This window comes from Takifugu flavidus, chromosome 16 (assembly GCF_003711565.1).
Source record: "Takifugu flavidus isolate HTHZ2018 chromosome 16, ASM371156v2, whole genome shotgun sequence".
In the NCBI taxonomy this organism is placed as follows: Eukaryota; Metazoa; Chordata; class Actinopteri; order Tetraodontiformes; family Tetraodontidae; genus Takifugu; species Takifugu flavidus.
In genome coordinates, this window is record NC_079535.1 from 3263169 (window position 1) to 3281258 (window position 18090).

At 46.7% G+C, this 18090-nt stretch overlaps 1 protein-coding gene across 1 annotated transcript; it reads left to right on the forward strand.

Moving 5' to 3' along the window:
* Nucleotides 1-245: 245 nt before the first annotated feature.
* Nucleotides 246-15712, forward strand: frmd6 (FERM domain containing 6). The gene is made up of 14 exons (XM_057058616.1): nt 246-418; nt 5180-5460; nt 5590-5680; nt 6908-6987; nt 7834-7910; nt 7998-8184; nt 8778-8933; nt 9011-9076; nt 9207-9275; nt 11770-11944; nt 12033-12341; nt 12440-12571; nt 12656-12747; nt 13323-15712. The coding sequence occupies exons 2-14, from the start codon at nt 5362-5364 to the stop codon at nt 13614-13616; spliced, it is 1827 nt and encodes a 608-aa protein (XP_056914596.1). The 5' UTR covers nt 246-418; nt 5180-5361; the 3' UTR covers nt 13617-15712.
* Nucleotides 15713-18090: the final 2378 nt, after the last annotated feature.

An 18090-nucleotide genomic window follows, 5' to 3' on the forward strand; every position in this document is an offset into this window, starting at 1 on the left:
GGGCTTGTTCTACGGAGGGGGGGTGAAGCTGAGGCACCGACAATTCCAAAAAAAAGTTAATTAATCAAGCTCGCTAATGTAACATCTTCTGTACCTTAGTACAAGTAAAATTGGAAAAAGCTAGACATCGTATGTATTCCCCCTCTGTCTATTAGTCAGTTCATCTCTGTTTGTAATCTGTACGGTGTCCCGCACCCCCCCGTCCGGGTTAGCACGCCCCGCACATGTATTTCTATCCGCCCGCTCGGGCTCCGGCGGGGACAGAATGTGGACGCCGTCGAAGGCGGCGGCACCGACGCTCCTCTCCAACTTGTTCAAGTCTGTCCCAAACTCAGGATTTTCCCCCGTTCGTTTTTCTTCGCTTCCATTGACCCAACGGATTAACAGAGTAATTGCGGAATAACTTTCTCATTAAAAGGTGAGTTTGGCCCCGATACATTGAGCGCATTTGTCATTTTGATGCCGTTCTCACGGCAAATCTTAACGGTTAGCTTAGCGGCACTACGTCATTTCCAACAATCTTCAAAAACTAAATGTAAAAGTGAGCGCTTGATAGTGATTCTTTTGTACATGTAAACGCCAGGGACTCCATGAGCAACTCTAAAAGTTTGTCTCGCCTCTGCCGTGGTTTCCATTTTATCCAGTGATGCCACGAAATAGAAGTAACGTTGCATAATTGGCTCCGGCTCGGTTCGTCTCCTCTCTCATGACACACATCTGCTGACTACATTTACGTGGCCCGTTTTGCCCACTGATGTCTGTTTACCACTTTCCTAACTCCACTTTGTCCTTTTCTTTGCCCGTTTTTGCCTCAAAACACCCCTGTGACGTCAGAGCCGTGCAGCAACATCTACTCCAGTCGTTCCCACATCAGACACACAAGTGTTGTGTTTCAGGTCCTTTTAACCACTCTTTGGGGCTATTTGTGTCCACCGATGACCTGTCTTAACCAACCCATCACTCAATTGCTGTTTTTGAAGTGCTCATAATGACAGTGTGCTGTTTATGTCAGCTAATTAATGTTGTTGCGGGTCTATAGCTGTAATGGCAATTAATGGTTGGTGGTTGCAGGACTAGAACACAGCTTGGGTTGTTGAAAAAGTGCAGGATATTCTGTGCTAAACTCCATCTAAACACTTATGTTACTTGTGTTTTGTTTGAGTGGCTCATGTAATGCGTGACGACCTGCAGTTTAATCCACTGTTCAAGGCCTTTTCCGTCTTCTCCCTATCCGATCATCTGGATCTCGGTTCCAGCTATTGGGGAAAATCCGTGGTTTTGATAGTCGCGCTGGTTTTCTGGATGTCAGAAAGCAACGCCGCAGGTGTTGTCTGGGCAGGACGAGCGCCGCTGGAGTAGAAAACAGAGGAAACACATGAGCGAAGATGGCTGGTATGTCCGTGAGTCAGTCTGACACGTCCCTGATGAAGGGAGAGCCCAATATTGCACAAGACAAACCCCACTGGGATGGCTTTTCATTACTTCATTTAATTATATTTGTACTTTTTCAAAGAACTACGAAAATTAGGCTGTGTTTAGTACATCGTCGGTAGAGTTGCAACAAAAATGCTCATTAGTTACGACAGAAGGGGTTTGACTCACTATTAGCAAAATAACTCAAAAGGTTTTGAATAGATTTTAAAAATTTAAAAATTCATTAAATTTTGGGATTTCTTTTTGGCTTCCATAACTTTGACCTCAGGGCTTTGATTTTTGGATGCTAGAGCGAACAACAACGGCCTGTAACCGTGTGTTACTACTGTATAAACACTCAGCGGCCACTTTATTACAGAGGCTGCGCGTGTTCACTTGCTAAACGGTCACTAATCAGCCAATCACACGAAGGCCTTCGGGTATGAAGAGGTGGAGACAGCTGGCTGGAGGTCAGGGCATAGAAGAAAGGTCATTTACGTGAACCTGAACGTGGCTGGTTGCTGGTGCCAGTCGGGCCAAACTGCTGATCTACTGGGATTTTCACCCACAACCAGCAGCAGTTGCACGGAGGAACGTTGCTGTTGATGCGAGGCCAGTGGACAAGATGCTATAACGCCGCTCCTGGTGAACCCGTACGGTTATTTTAAGGTTGAACAGCTTCCAATAAGAAGCCAATGCGGATCTCTCTCCAAGTACCCGGTGGAGCGCTGCACTCTCTGAGTGCTCTTCCTGTTTCATTTAGATGAAGTTTATTAGGAATCTTATTTTATTACCATTCACTAAATTTAGCACACATAGAAAAAGGATGAGAAAATAGAGACAGCCAATGAAACCTTAAATGGAGATAGAGGTAGCAGAAATGTAGCTCTGTAGATGCTCTGGGCTCCATTTTGAACCCTGGACCTTCCACGTTACTGCGTTTGATTCTAAACTTGCTTTTGAAACCTCTGTTTTTAAGTCGCGGCTCTGCCGCGGTTGTTTTAACTAATTTGACAACAATCCCACGAGTGAAAATGCTATAAAACCACAATTTGAAGCTGTGGTTTGTAAAGAAGCCAAAGAATGTCGTGACTTTTCGGCAGCGTTGAGTGGTTAACGTCTCATCACTTCTAGCACATGCAGCAGAGGAGGATACAGACCATAATACCGCCGGCCTGTTCTTCCTGCATTTGTCTCTTTCTTGCTTTCCTTGCATTGTTTCCCCTCCTGGAGGTTGTCATCCACTGGCAATAACCGCTTGTGCTCACACTTCCTTCTCTACATGCATTCGGATTTGACCAGGAACAAAATAAAGTAGGAAGGAGACTTAAATCCATGTGTCTCCCATCTTAACTGAGGCAAATATTCCCTTTCCAGGAGTTTTACCTGCAGGAAACTGGTCCAATCGCCTGCAGCAACACTGTACCCGTAACACTGGAACAGTTGGGGTTCAAACCGCTGCTCATTTCTTAAAGCGTCTCCATTAAGGCCGCGCGCTCTATTTTAGGCGCCTGTAATGGTCGGTTTGATGTCCCAGCAGCGCTGCAGCGTGATTGCTAGTTTGGTGGCGTTACTCATGATTTCGGGGTGGGGCGGGGGGAGAGATGCTGCCGACTCTGTCCCAACACGTTAGTCAGCGCTGACAGTTTGAGGTGTGTGTGGGCACATCCGCCCAGAGACGACGCGGATATTTAATTCAGCAGAAGGTAAAAGTGATACGCTTTAAGCTGTCTTTTACCGTCTTGGATTCCAGTGCGTGGGCGCTTTGATGTCTGGAGTTTCTCTAGTTCCAGGCCCGTAGTGATTATATATGAGACTTACTGACTTGAGATTTTCATTGGTTAAGAAAATTAGCAAAGGCATGCGAAGCTAATTCAATATCAGACGCATTTTCAGCCCTTTTTGAGTGTGACATGCTGAAATGATGAGCTGTTGATGCTGGTCCAGCTTAGAGAAGGTTAAGTCCTTAAAACAAGGACAAAAGAAACATCCCACCACGCCAGAGCAGCGGCGGCGGCGCAGGTTTCAGGGTGATGTCAGGGGCTGTTTTTTGGAGTTGGTGGCCGCGTTGCTTGTTTTGTGCGTCAGGAATCAAAGGCCGCCATTGTTGGAATGAGAAGCAGATGTTGGTGAGGAATTCTCCTGACTGCAGCAGTTTTTTTCATGCCCGAGCTTCCAGCGCGGCCTCAGCCCATCGCTCTCCCTCCTACTTCCTTTCCCTTTCCCTCTCTCTGCCGTGCAAACTCTTCACATTTCCATTCCTCCTCTCCTGTGTCCAACTTTAACACCTAGCAGACCTGCTCTTAAATCTGTAACAACCTCCACAACAAAGCTCTCCTCCGCCCTCCAAAAGTCAGAGCTGCAGCCTCCGTCACCCTTTTCTGGAGCAAGCGAAGGAGGGAACGAATGAGAAAGGGACTTTTTCTGAATGGCAGCATGGGATTTTAGCGTCACGCCTGACGTTGAGGTCTGCCACGTTGACAGGATCCCTGTTTGAGGCAGGAGGCCGCTCAGCTGGCTGCCCTGTGCACCAGCTGCTTCAGATGGGACTGCACCGTAGAGGTTTAGAAGCCAGGCAGGGGTGATTTCATCATGCTGCTGCACGCACGCTGACTTTCCTGCACGCTGCACGAAAGACTCCTATTTCAGAGAGTCCGACGTTCCCTCGGCAGCGGCGTGACAGACGCGCCTTCAAATCTGCCGATAACGGAACGAGAATATGAGCGACGCACAAGAAATCCTATTGCTTTTATTTACCTGAGCAGGTCCCAGTGACCCTTTGAGACCGATGCGTGAGTCTCTACACCTCGTACACATTTAGATATTGGTATTTATCAGAGAAGGTCACGTGGAGGTCATATCTCAGGTCGCACGCAGACGTTGGGCTACAAGGGTGCTGCAACATCTTGACACCCCTGAACATTGAACCAGTTTTGTATCCTGGCCGTTGTATACAGTCCTATATTGTGGGTGTGAGTACACGTGTGCGGTTGCTGTAGCACTGGTGGGTTTTCCAAGGTCGGCAGCAGCAGAACAGGGAGCCACTCCAGTCATGGCTCGTCAGCTGAATTTGCTGAGTCAACTGCAATTGGGATGTCCCAGTCTAATAAGTGGTGCTGTATGTCAACAGTCTGTATTTACGGCTTCTCTCACAGCCCTAAAATCCTTCCCACACGTCTATAGCACGGCCTCAGGTATCACTCGGTATTACTGTAGAGCCTTTATTCTATTTCTAGCATTTTTCTCTTTAAGAGCCAGAAAGTAGCGTTTTTAAAACTTGGCCTGCTTTCTGTCATTTGAATGACCTCAAATTTACCATCAAATGGAATCAGCGTAATTCTTTTCACTCTGTAACATGAACCTGTGTTTTATTTTAAATGACACAGCGGCTCAAGGTGCAGCACATTTCAACAGGAAGAGGCGATAATCTGGTCTGATTGTTATTTAACATGCTTTTGTCTGCTCTGACATTTTTCTGCGCCCCGTGAAGGGCTCACACACCCTCGGGCTCGGCTCATGCTGTGAGCTCGCAGGACGCCTGGGTCTGCTGGAGGTGTGTGTGTTCTTCATCTATTGTGTGTATGCATGAGCAGAGAGAGCGGCAGTACATAGTTCCTGCTAAAGGAAGTTTGAATCTTAACAAAAGTTGGCTAATCTGCTTTTTAGATTCCTGCCATGTTATTGGTTTGGATATAGTCAGTAGAACCCCGATACTACTTAACCCCGTTAAAAGAATGACAGTGTGTCCTGTGTTATGTCTCTGCAGCTCTGCAGCTGGGGTCCCCATGTTCCGCCCTGTGAGTGCTTCCCGGCCTGCTGAGCCCCCCGTCACTGGTAGATCTATTAAGGACTGCAGCTGAACGAGGAGGGGCGTGCTGCTGGTGGTATCGGTGGGCCCAGAGCCCCGTTTGCAGGCAAAGACGCCTGTCCTGTCCCAGCCACACAAAGATGAACAAACTGAGCTTCCACAACAACAAAACCATGCAGGACCGTCGCTGTGTTTGTGTCTTTTTACCCAATGATGACACCCTCAATGTTATAGTTAATGTGAGTACAAGTGCAAACATTTGCCAGTCTGGAAAATGCTGTTTTCTTCTGTTCTCTATGCTAACCTGCATACAATCCCTGTCATTTGTTAAAGAATTTAACAGGACTGTCTTTTTCTGCCATGCTCAGGTGAAGACCCTGTGCCAGGAACTGTTGGTCCAGGTTTGTGACCTTCTGAGGTTAAAAGACTGCCATCTGTTTGGCCTCAGTGTCATTCAAAGTAAGAATTCTTTCCCACAGTGGAAAATGATTTCCTCCTCCTATTCAGTTGTAATAACAGATCTATACATATGCAGGTAAAGACGTATAAACATGTTTACCTCAGGGACTTTTGAATTGGTTTATCACATGAACAGACAATGTTTACGTCTTGGTTACTATTAAGTAGTGTGGAAAAGAGTCTTTTCTTGGAGAGGCCGTAGCGCATAAGCACATAAACACATCGTAACTAGGCTGTAATTTTCCACAGACCAATAACATGGCTGAGAACGGGGAAGCCGTCCTAAATGTAACATGTCCCACCTACATGACAGCCGGGGCCTCCTCACCCCAACAGTGCCCCATTGTGCCGGAAAGTTGTTTTCACACAGCGAAGCTCAAACTGTACGTCTCTCAGCCAGCCGGTGTGTCCCGCCGCGGCGGGGAAACAATAGGTGACAATTGTACGACAGTTGTCGGCGGGCGCAGAGCAAGAGTGAATTGCAGGGGCAGTTTTCAGACAGCTGGGCTCCAGATGAGCCAATGACAGCACAGCGGATCAGTTGAGCAGGAGCCATTGGGTCTGATTGTGGGACATTCCTGAAGTTCTTCTGTGAACAGCATGAAATCCTAAGGCAAACGCCGGCCACACACTCTGTGTCTCAATCCAGCCTCCACTGACCACAGAATCCAGCCACCATCGATGAAGAGGGCATCGCGAGGGAGATTAAGTAGATGAAGATGAGATATGTGGCCTGGAGGTGCACTCTGTAGGGTCAGGAGAACATTTCATATGAAACCAGTGTTTTTTCTTCAACCCTATTCCTGTTCTTAATGTGCTGATTTAAAAACTAGATAAGATTGGGTTATCTAGTGCATCACAGTAATGTGTTGATTCTGAACTTGCATTGGAAGGCACGTCACAACACGTCTCCTCATCAGAAATGGATTATAAATACACACCAGTGTTCTGCCAGGGAGCGCTTCGGTCGCGTTTCTTTGTGCGCGATTAGGCCCTTTAGATCAGCAGGTCTGCAGATTCCCTACAGTGTCACATCTATAGATTAAGACAGGAAGAGCGAGGTAAAGAAATGAGAAGAATACGCAAGAATAGCAAAGGAAGTGCGGAGTTTGTGTGTTGTGATATCCCTGAGGCATTCAGGGGGGATTTCCTACTGCATACGGCAACATGGAGGTGCGTTTACAGACGACTTAAAGAGAATAAATTCCTGTGGTTCTCTCCTCACAGATAATGAACACATTTATATGGAGTTGGATCAGAAGCTTTCCAAATACTGTCCCAAAGAGTGGAAGAGAGAAGCCAGCAAGGTAAGAAATGATGTGCTGCAGTTTCAGTTAACATTCCAAACAAAAGCACAAGCCACAAGCATGATTTATTCTGGAAAAAATCTGCTTCACCGCGTCACAAAAGGGGTTGTTAATGCGTCTTCTGCCTGGACTCCATGACATTATAAAATTCAGTGTCAGGAATTGGAAATATCCTGTCTGGCAAGCCCTCAGTTTTAAACATAAACTGCAGCTGCCTTTAGAGTCGCTGTGGAGTCATTGCACTGTACCTGACCCCCCCTCTGGGTGAGCAGAGTTAAGGAGCAAAAGCTAAGGTAGAAACGGTGGTATCTGAGGATTCTTCTCTTGTTTTTAGCCTTGCTTGCTGAAAGCTGTTACCACAGCGACAGGACTCTGGGTATAGGAGAGTATTTGTGTTTAAGCTTTATTGGTGGAAGGATACACCCAAAGAAACACACAGACGAGGGAAAGGAGTAAACACCAGGAAAACAGGAGACAAAGGGGGGAAGATCATCACACGGTGATTCACATTAAAGCTGTGGTCCAACTCTCAGGGAAAGAAGCACAGAAACAATCCCACAACTCAATTTTTATCTAAGTCATTGTGGTTTTAAACATCAACGTTGTAACCCGACTTTAAGTCACATCCAAAACCCAACGTATTTGTTCCCATAGCCATGTTATGCAACCACACTGGTGATTTTTTTGTTTTGGATCGTCAACAACACATTAAATTACCCGTCATGAACTGGTCTCTATAAAAATAAAGAGAGAGGAAACAACAACAACATCCAGAATAAATTATGCTTTGTTTGCTTGCAGCACATTTTTTGATAGATTTGAATCATAGACTTTTTCTTTCTTTAGGGCATCGACCAGTTTGGGCCTCCGATGATCATTCACTTCAGAGCCCAGTATTATGTTGAAAACGGGAGATTGATAAGGCAAGTACTGACCACAGGAAATAGCTCAGATGACTAGCAGCTGTTAACCTGGGATCCTGACTCTCTTGCTGTTCCTGCCCCCTGCAGTGACCGGGTCGCCAGGTACTACTACTACTGGCACTTGAGGAAACAGGTGCTGCTCTCTCAGTGTATCCAGAGAGAAGAGGCCTACTTCCTCCTGGCTGCATTCGCCCTGCAGGCTGACCTCGGCAACTTCAAACGGAACAAACACTTTGGGAAATACTTTGAACCTGAAGCCTACTTCCCTCCATGGGTGAGTTTGTCCGACAGGCACCATGTGTGAGTGGAACCCCCGCATGTTGGATTCATCAGAGAAGGAGCGACCGTTTAAAAGTCCCCTTCCCTGCACGTGAAGTTTATGGGGCTCTCGCCGACTTCCATTAAGCAACAGTAATTGGGCCTGTGGAAGATCCTGAACTTTGACAATGTGTTTATTTTTAATCCCTGGAAGTGGAACGCACAAGAGTCCTTCTTAAATCCTGAGGAATGCACCGGTTGATGCGGCTGACTTTTCTTGTACCTATGTGGCTACGTCAGCCACACCCGTTTGATTGCTCTTCACTTCCTGTAATTAGCTTATCGCCCCTCTTAACCAGCAGTGACAGGAAATTGTTTGATGATGGGAGCTGCTCCACACTAAATCTCCTACGGATTTAGTTGCCTATAAAGCTTACTCAGTCTTCAAAAGCCACATGCCAAGCTGCTCGGTGTCTTCAGCCTGCCGTTTGTTTGCCCTGCAGCAGGAGCTTCGCTAGCGTTGTTGACTTCCTGCACTGCCAGCCTGCAGGAAGCTTCAGCTCTTTCAGTAGCCGAGCTTGACCTTGACTTGTGTGTCCCTCCGCTCAGGTGATCGCCAAGCGCGGCCGTGAATACATCCTGAGGCACATTCCAAACATGCACAAAGACCAGTTTGCTCTCACAGCATCAGAGGCTCACCTGAAATACATTAAGGAGTGTGCCCAGCTCGATGACGTCACTGTCCACTACTACAGACTCTACAAGGTAGGAAATCAGTTGGGTCCATTCGGATAAAGTGGGATAAAGTAGCATTTGAACTGGATGATTTGCTCTTTTACCAGGACAAGAAGGAAGTAGAGGCCTCCCTCACGTTGGGACTGACTTTGCGCGGCATTCAGATATTTCAGGTAGAAGCAGAAATATCTAAACATAAAAAACACAGAAATGGTTTTCTTTTGCACACAGATCCAGGAATAAAGTGAAAGCCTTTTGTACCTGTAATTACTGACTTTATGTGCTTTGGCTTCTGCTTTGCAGAACGTGGGTTCGGTGAGGCAGCTGTTGTACGACTTCCCCTGGACCAATGTTGGGAAACTGGTATTTGTGGTGAGTCAGCAGCATTATTACACCTCGTTCCAACATATAGCCTCAAGAAACATTTTCCCGCTCTTTGGGTTTTTCTTTCAAACGCTTATTCCAGTGATGATGAAACCCAAACACCCCCTGGCTTATGATGATGAGCCTCCTGATCGGGGTCCTGGAAATCTTTACGCAACTCTTTCCCCCCCCTCCGTGCTGCCATTTTATCTTAGTCTTGCAATTCCTCTGGAACTAATCAGGGATTTAGGAAGACTTGCTGTGCCCACATGCTCCTACACTGTTTACATGTTTTACATGTAATAACATCTGAAATTCTCCCTCACTTATGTCTCTTGTTGTTCCTATTTGCACTTTTATTTTTATTTTTTTTACAAAAATATGCTGTTAAATGTAAATATTGGCACATTTTCACGCCAGTCAGATGTTAAGCTGGGTGCTTTAGCTGGTTTATCTTCTTCTGGAGGGTCTGTGCTGTCACAGGAAGAAGCTTACACTAGATGTGTGTCGCTGTGATGGCTCCACGGTGTCTGTCAGCTCACTGTTCAGCACAATCCTGGGCGAATAGTCGTGCTCGTCCCCGCTTTAATTCATTGGTCCACTTTTTACATTTGAAAACATTACAGATATCATTTCAGGGAAACTGCTTGGTGGTCTGCAGTTGTCGTCTCTAAGGTGTCGCTTCGGCCTGATGCGGGCACAGGTAGCCGTCACATGACTGAGACGGACATCCTGTCCATTTCACTCTTGTTTTCTTCTGAAGTCCGCTGGCTGCAGTGTTGTGAGGGTGAAGCAGCGGTGGCGTGGCTGTGGTTGCTCTCTGGACGTGAAGGGCCTCTTGTGGCCTCGTCCCGCCCTGCTCCAGAACGCAGACTCGCTTTTCCACCCCACCCACGACTCACATCGCCACTGAGTGTTGTGAACGCGGCAGGGCGGAGGGATCGGCAGGTCAATATACACCAGATGTTTGAACTGGCTTTTGCTGGATTGATTCTCTCTTTGGCGTACTTTCAGAATGACTTTAGTTCATCTTTGTCAAAGTTTAAATGCTTGGAAACCTTCGCTCTGGTCCAGTGGTGCTGGTTCCAAGACACTCTTTCTATAATCCTGGGTTTGGTGAGGAATTCTTTGGGTGATGCCAGGCGTTTTTCAACGTGTGTGGCCTTCTAAGGAGATTCTTTTTGTTGCACAAAGAGGTTGCACAGCTGTCCTCGGCACAGTTGAGACGTTTTATTTAGCTGACATCGGAACCAAACACTTGACAGCGATCCACTGCTGAGTATTTCAGGTCTTGAGCGGAGACGTACAGAGAGCTGCACAGATCAGATTCATTGTTTGTTTTTTCCTTTTTGAAAGGATTCACTTGCATGTCAAATTACATGATATTATGGATGGGACAGATTTCCAGAAGAACTCATTAGCTTTCCCAAATTATAGCCCAGACCAAAACGCTGATCAAATTCAACCATCATCCACTTTTTTGCCTGCACTATCACATTTTATACTTTGCTTTGTAGCTTTTAGGAGAGACCCCTGCTTTCTACACGCCCATATAACCATAAATGATCAATACTGAGGTTTATACATGAGATTAGCCTGATAATTAGAGCTGTACAAACCCCAAGAGGGCTGGGATCTCATCAAAATAGAACCTAATCGGTGAAAACACTTCACTTATTTATTTTAATTTGTTATTTGCCGGCGGGGTAAAAAATATTCAAAAACATGCGTGCCATAAAAGCTACGTATATCCACAAAGGCAATTCCAGCATGTGTGAATAATAGTTGAGATATTTCAGGAACATAACAACCCAAGTTAAAACCGAGCAACGGTGTCACTTGAGAATCATATTTTTGCATCATAAACACCAGGTTTGGCGTAGTCACACTAAACCGTTGCCCAGTTGTTTCACTGGTGGCCCCCAAGTGTGTTGTGGTGGGAGTCAGGAGGATGGAAAGATGCCTCCCAGATGCCTTAAAAAGAGAAAATACTGGACAATCCAGCACATAATAAAATAAGCTGGATTTACTTTTGCTGAATTCTGTACCTGTGCACTGGCTTTAAACAGCGCTGACTCATCAAAAACATCTGGACGAATCCAGTGGAAGTTCCGTCCTGTGGTCTCAAATGTGCAGATCTTTGCGTTTCCCAGCATTAAACCCACTGGCGGCCATTGAAACCCCAAAGCCTTGCAGAAATGTTTATAGGGCTGTATTGAGAACAACCCCGCTGACACTAAATACAGCTGTTATTGGGTCTGGAGGCTGCCAAGAAGCACAGAAGAACACAGAAACCCACCATTTTAGCTGCTCCCCCGAATTCAATCAACATGTCTGCTTCCTGGAAAACCATCAGAATTCTAAAAAAAAATGTTTTGCTTCAGTGAGCGAGCACAGAAATGGAGAACGTGCACGCGAGCGGCTATTTTACTGCGACATGTTTTCCGTCTCCTGTAACTCACGGAGCTCTGGAGTCAACGTGCTTGTTCTCTCCCTCTCGCAGGGGAAGAAGTTTGAGATCCTCCCCGACGGTCTGCCCTCGGCCCGTAAGCTCATCTACTACACAGGCTGCCCGGTGCGCTCCCGTCACCTCCTGCAGCTGCTCAGCAACAGCCATCGCCTCTACATGAACCTGCAGCCCGTTCTCAAACAAGTCCGACGCCTGGAGGAAAACGAAGGTACCTCCTCTGGTTTCTGCTCCGACATTCTGATGCGTAGAGGGGTCGGACCCAATCAAACATTTGTCTTTGTTGTGCGGCTCTGCAGAGAAGAAGCAGTACAGGGAGTCGTACATCAGCGACGCTCTGGAGCTGGACATGGACCACCTGGACAAGCGCTGCCGAGCCAGCGGCAGCAGCGCCGGGAGCATGTCTCACCACAAACGCCTGTCCAGGAACTCCACCACCAGCCACGGCAGCTCGCACACGTCGGGCATTGAGACGGACAGCTTCCGGGCCCCGGGTCAGGTCCCACACAGAGCTGTGAGGACCTGCAGCTCGTCCACAACCAGCCACGGGAGCTCTCACACGTCTGGAATCGAGAGCAGCAGCAAAGACCGCATCCTGGACGATGACGGTGAGCGTGACCGTTGGATATATTCTGTAAGAAATAATAATAATAACAGATATATGTGAATTTCTTACATTTTTTTGTGGTTTTTTTTTGTTTTTTAGAAATTGAGATGTTGGTGGACGACCCCAAAGACTACGAGGAGCTTCACGAGATGGTTCTGGACCAGGAGCTGTGCATCCACATCACCGAGGACATGTTGACCATGTCACCGGATCAGACCAATGGATTCTCTGGTACCTCGCATTCTAATGTGGTCCTCTATTGGGGAGTGTAGCTTTGTCAACAGTGATGGGAATATTCCTACCTGTCCTCTGCAGGACTCATCGTGAAAGACGTGAGCTCCTCAACCTCCAGCTCCTCTGAGACCGTTGTCAAGATGAGAGGACAGAGCATCGAGTCTCTGCCACAGGTAGGTCCAGGACAGGACAATGTTCTGCTCAACCTTTGTCCCGGTACAGTGACTAAACTGTCTCACGGCGGGAACAATCATTGCCTCCTTCAGGAATTCAGCTGAGGTTCTGACCAGAATCTGCTCTGGTCTTGGATCGTTCTCACCTGCTAGCAAACAGGACAAATCCACTGTTGATCTGCTGGAGTTATGGGGGGGTTATTTCCACCAACCATCTTGTTTCTGGTCCACTTCTTTTGTTATTTGATCCTTTTTATAGGCCCAGCGGGTGATGTGGCAAGCTGCTTGCCCAGTGTTACCATCCAGAACTCTTTCTTTTTTCATGCTTTTGGTTTTTTCCTGACTGAAAAACATTGTTGAGCCTCAAAACAGCAGCTGAGGAACAACAACAGGCGTCCAGACGACGCGTCAGCATGTTTGCAGTTGGACATTATGCGAAAGCTCCCGTTGAGTCACCACTGAATTAGCAGTGTTAGCGTTTAGATGTGTTTAACCTCAATGTGAAGGAGAGTGTTTTCGTGCGGCAGCGTTTACTTGTCACCTTTCAGTATTTGATCTGTTGTTTTTCCCCGCAGACATCTGCGTGCAGGAAGCCTCAGTCTTCGACCGACCGGCACAGCCAGTCCCTCGACGACATCCGCCTCTATCAGAAGGACTGCCTGCAGTGGGCGGAGCTCTGCCAGGACACCGCGCACAGCTACACCTTCGGCTGCGCCCAGGAGCTGAGTGACGGCGGCGGCGGCTATCAGAGCCTCGCTGAGCAGCGCGCCGGCATGCTGGCCGAGCAGCACCCGTTTCCCATCAAAAGAACAAATAAGTACTTCTCCCTGGACCTGACGAGCGAGGAGGTGCCCGAGTTTGTGGTGTGATGGAGGCGGAGAGCAGCGGTCAGATGTGCAGGGTGACAAAGCACCGCAGCAAACTGGCATCATGTTCATCCAAGTTGAGAACACAAGAATGGGATTGATGAACGAACAAACGTGCAGGAACCTACAGCCACTCCCCCGCGTGAAAGGAAACAAAAGGGATCTTTAAAAAACAACATTTCTCTTCTCCAGATGTTTATGTTCATAATATCCTGGAGCTTACGTGGAGGCGTGAATCCATGAAGAGTTTATCAAAGATCTTCTATGGAGGACAAAGAATCACTCTGAGCTACAAACCAAAGATGAGAAATTAAAGGATTGGCCCCGGTCAGTCCCCTTTTGGAGGGAAGATGACGCTATAATGCTTTAAAAGCAGACAGATTTGCTTCATTTACCTCACCAGGAAGTGCAGAATACCAATGTCCCCTCCTCAGCCTGGACAAGCTCGTCACGTGACACACGTCCCACGTGCCTTCATCACACTATGCAAACAAAGTTTTCGCCTTGACAATCACACACTTTGTTCAGATTAGCGTATTTAGACCTCCATTGTTAAAATTTGCAAACTCCAGAGCATCCAGACAGTGACACATAGAACTAAAATGTTGTAACAGTCCTGTGAACTCCTGGAAGGAACGAGGTCGAGTGTGTTTATGCAAGTCTAAACATGCACTGAATGAGTGGCATCAAAGGCGTTCCCGTGGTGTAAATTCAAAATGGAGCGGTGCGGCTGTCGGCCAAAACAAACTATATTTTTATTTCTGTGTTTCAGTTTTATTTCCCTTTCACCACAGCTGGTAATCAGGAGTTTGTTCCAGGTTTTATTCATCCACTTTGGAAGCGTTTTTATTATGTACGAACTGCCCAGGCTCACGTTTGAACACTCGCTTCGTGTGCAGTTGCTCACCTTCAGTATTATAACAAATGTATGAGACAGTATTAGCATCATGTGACTGGACAGACTGGTTTTTAGCGTTTTAATCTCCAGTGAAGCTGCGCTGGCTGACAGGATGTGTTGTTGCTCGGAGAACGACTGCTCCTAACTAAAGAAGGAGGTGGTCACAGGTTGAAGCAACAAGTTCCGTTTTTTTACTTGTTAAGGTACAGCTGACAGTTTAGCTTCCAACACATGAGAACCTGAACAGTGTGATTTTAAAACCAACTTTTTCTACACTTAACTGATCACTTGTTTTTACTCCTTTTTAAATACTGGATTTTCCTCTCTCCTCTCACTCGTACAGAAATCTGAAGCTAGAGCCAGAAGACCAGGCTCTTAGCAGTGTTGTGTATATGGTACAAAAGCAAAGGTGGGAGAAGGCTAATTGACCCTGCAAAAGTTGTTTTATAGGTTTTGCAAGTTGCTTAAAATACACACTTCCTGCCAAAAAATACTCCAAAAAAGAAAAAGAACAGTTTATTGTAAGCTAATTCAGGCTTATTGTATTATCTTACCATAATATTTAGGTCAAGAATGAGGTTAATGGGCCTTGTAAGTCAAGTAAACGTCCACAAAAGGGATCATGGAAATGGAACACCTTAGCTGTTCATTTTATTAGTGTCCTTATTCAAACGAAGCAAAAATGTGTACAGTAAACCTCCAGTGGCTTCACGCTCAACCCAGTTCAGTTTTCAGCAACCAAATATCGACCATATGAGGGTGAAAAAAACAAACCAACCGACCACATTTCTGTTTTCCTAAACATCTGAATTTGATTTTGATTTATTACATGATAAACTTGTTTTTTTTCTTTACACACTTATATTTTATATCAGTGGATAATGTCTATAAAGTCATATTTTGATGAATAATGTTTGGTATATGAATAGTATATGTGTGCATATTAAGGTCAGGTACACAGCCATAACTGTCATAACCCGTCTCTTTAAAACCTCCACAAACTCTTGTTTAATGTCCCCGTCTGTGTGTCTCTCCATAATCCTTTCTGTGAAAGGAAGAAAGTGGAAACTTTAGCATTTGTATTTTTGTTTTTGCCACCCTTTAGTTAATGCAGCAAAAGATTAGTTATTATGAAGTCTATTTTGTGCCTTCTTGGTACTAATGCCCTCAGTATATAATAAAATGGTACATGTATTTGTCACATCTTTGCATTTTTGGTGATCATTTCACGTATTTCAACACTTCTGAGTGACTTTCGATGTATCAGAATTATTTCTAGAGCGGTTTATAAAATGATAACATAAAAGTTGCCATCGCTGCTCCAATCTGACGTATATAAAATGTTCTATTTCTCAATGACAGGTTGATCGCTGGCTTGTGCTGCCCCCTGGTGGCGCCTGGTCTCTGCCTCAGCCCGGCCTGTAGGTGGCGCTGTTGTCCGTAATATCAACTCAACGAGGCGGCGCTCGGCACCTGTGTGACGCCCGCTAATGTCACCATTTAAACAGCTATATCTGAATAGTAAAAGAAAAACTATCCATGTTATTTTGAGTTTGGGATATTTGTGGCTTCTATAGCTGTCGGCGGTTTAGAAACCGGAAGCGCGGAGTACTGACATTATCAGCGACACGCTGATAGAAAAGAAATCTCTCTCTCTCTCTCTCTCTCTCTCTTTCTCTGAGCTCCACAGCTGTACAGGAAATCAGCCGTTTTCATCCCCTGTGGTTGCCTTGGCAACAGAGAGGGGGGAAATCCATCTCTCCACCCTCCTTTGCGTTGTCTTGTTGAATTAGGAGCACCTCCACTCAGTATTTTAATGTTGTTTCCTTCTTCCCTTGCATTGTGTGCGTGTGCGCGCGTTGCTGTAAGCATTAGGTGACAGTGCGTGGTGACCTCTCGGTAAAATCCCATAGGGCACCGGAGCAGAGTGGGCGGAGGCGGCCAGCAGCTGCCTGGAGAAGCCAGATGGTCACAAATCAGGAATAAAATCCTGGCCCCTCCCCCAGCGCCAGTGTTAGCCCCGCCCCCCGAACGCACTCATACGCACCTAAACGCATCATCCCCATCACCCGACATCATCTACTGGAAATATTCTCTAAATATTTAGATGTAACTACAATTCTGACTCCTGCTGAGCTGCTCGCTTCTAGAAAGGTCACATTTCTTCTGTTGACGGTAAAAGAGGGCCACGTCTGACCTTTCACAGTTGGATTAACAAGACGTAATAAACCAGCTTATTAACCTAAAGAGCCGCAGTGACACTGCAGAGATGATCCGCTGATAATAAAACCAAATAATCAGATTATAAACTGATAAATCTCCGGATTTGCGTCTATTTTAGATGTGACAGGGAAATGGGATCCTCACAGTCTCTATTGATGTTCACTATTAAACTGTAAACAAAGACTTCCAGCCTGGGATACCCTGGAGATGTCCCTGGAGGGGGGGTCTCATGTGGCTATAGTAGACGCCAGCACCACCCTGGATGAGCTGCCAATCAGCCAAAAACGGATGGGCAGTCGTAGGGGGCGGGGCACAGATGGCCAGGTGTTAGGGGGCGGGGCAGAGATGGGCTGTTGTAGGGGGCGGGGCACATCTGGGCAGTCGTAATGGGCGGGGTTCATCTGGGCAGGTGTAGGGGGCGGGACACAGCTGGGCAGTCGTAGGGGGCGGGGCACAGATGGCCAGGTGTAGGGGGCGGGGCACAGATGGCCAGGTGTAGGGGGCGGGGCACAGATGAGCAGTCGTAAGGGGCGGGGCACATCTGGGCAGTCGTAGGGGGTGGGGCACAGCTGAATAGGTGTACAGTATGGGGCACAGATGGCCAGGTGTAGGGGGCGGGGCACAGATGAGCAGTCGTAATGGGCGGGGCACAGATGGCCAGGTGTAAGGGGCGGGGCACATCTGGGCAGGTGTAGGGGGCGGGACACAGCTGAATAGGGGTACAGTATGGGGCACAGATGACCAGGTGCAGGGGGCGGGGCACAGCTGGGCAGTCGTAGGGGGCGGGGCACATCTGGGCAGTCGTAGGGGGCGGGGCACAGATGACCAGGTGCAGGGGGCGGGGCTCAATCCGTGAGATGAACAGATAAACTGACCTAATCAATGCCAGCAAAGGTGATGCAGGCAGCCGCTTAAATGGTTTAAAGTGCATGTTGAATTACAATTATTAAACCACATCCTCTAATATTTACTCTTTACTTTAAAAAATACTTGAACTGGAATTTTAAATGTAGCTTTTATTGTACAAAGGAAGGCAATGAGGACAAATACTGATAAATACTGAAGCTGATAAACACTGTTTGTCCCTTCCAGGCCACCGTAGGAGCACATTGGAGACCGTCTCCATGGAGGAGGACCCATGTCAATAATTACATTAATTCTTCTCCTGAGTGAACAGAAACACTTTGATCGACTATAACATTTTTCCAAGAACATTTTTATTAAAAATTACACACATTTAAGATCATTTAAGCTAAAATATTGATTGGACTATTCATGTAGATCCAGCTGGTCCGGAGCGTCAGCTTTCCTGGTATGTATTTGTTTACGGTGTGTGTTTAGAGAGACAGAAGCTTT

Excerpts from the sequence above, each read along its gene's own strand:
- frmd6 (XM_057058616.1), top strand. The coding sequence starts at position 5,362 with ATGAACAAACTGAGCTTCCACAACAACAAAACCATGCAGGACCGTCGC. Across the intron at positions 5,461-5,589 it reads CCCTCAATGTTATAGTTAAT|GTGAAGACCCTGTGCCAGGA; the intron begins GTGAGTACAAGT and ends TGCCATGCTCAG. Across the intron at positions 8,934-9,010 it reads ACTACTACAGACTCTACAAG|GACAAGAAGGAAGTAGAGGC; the intron begins GTAGGAAATCAG and ends CTCTTTTACCAG.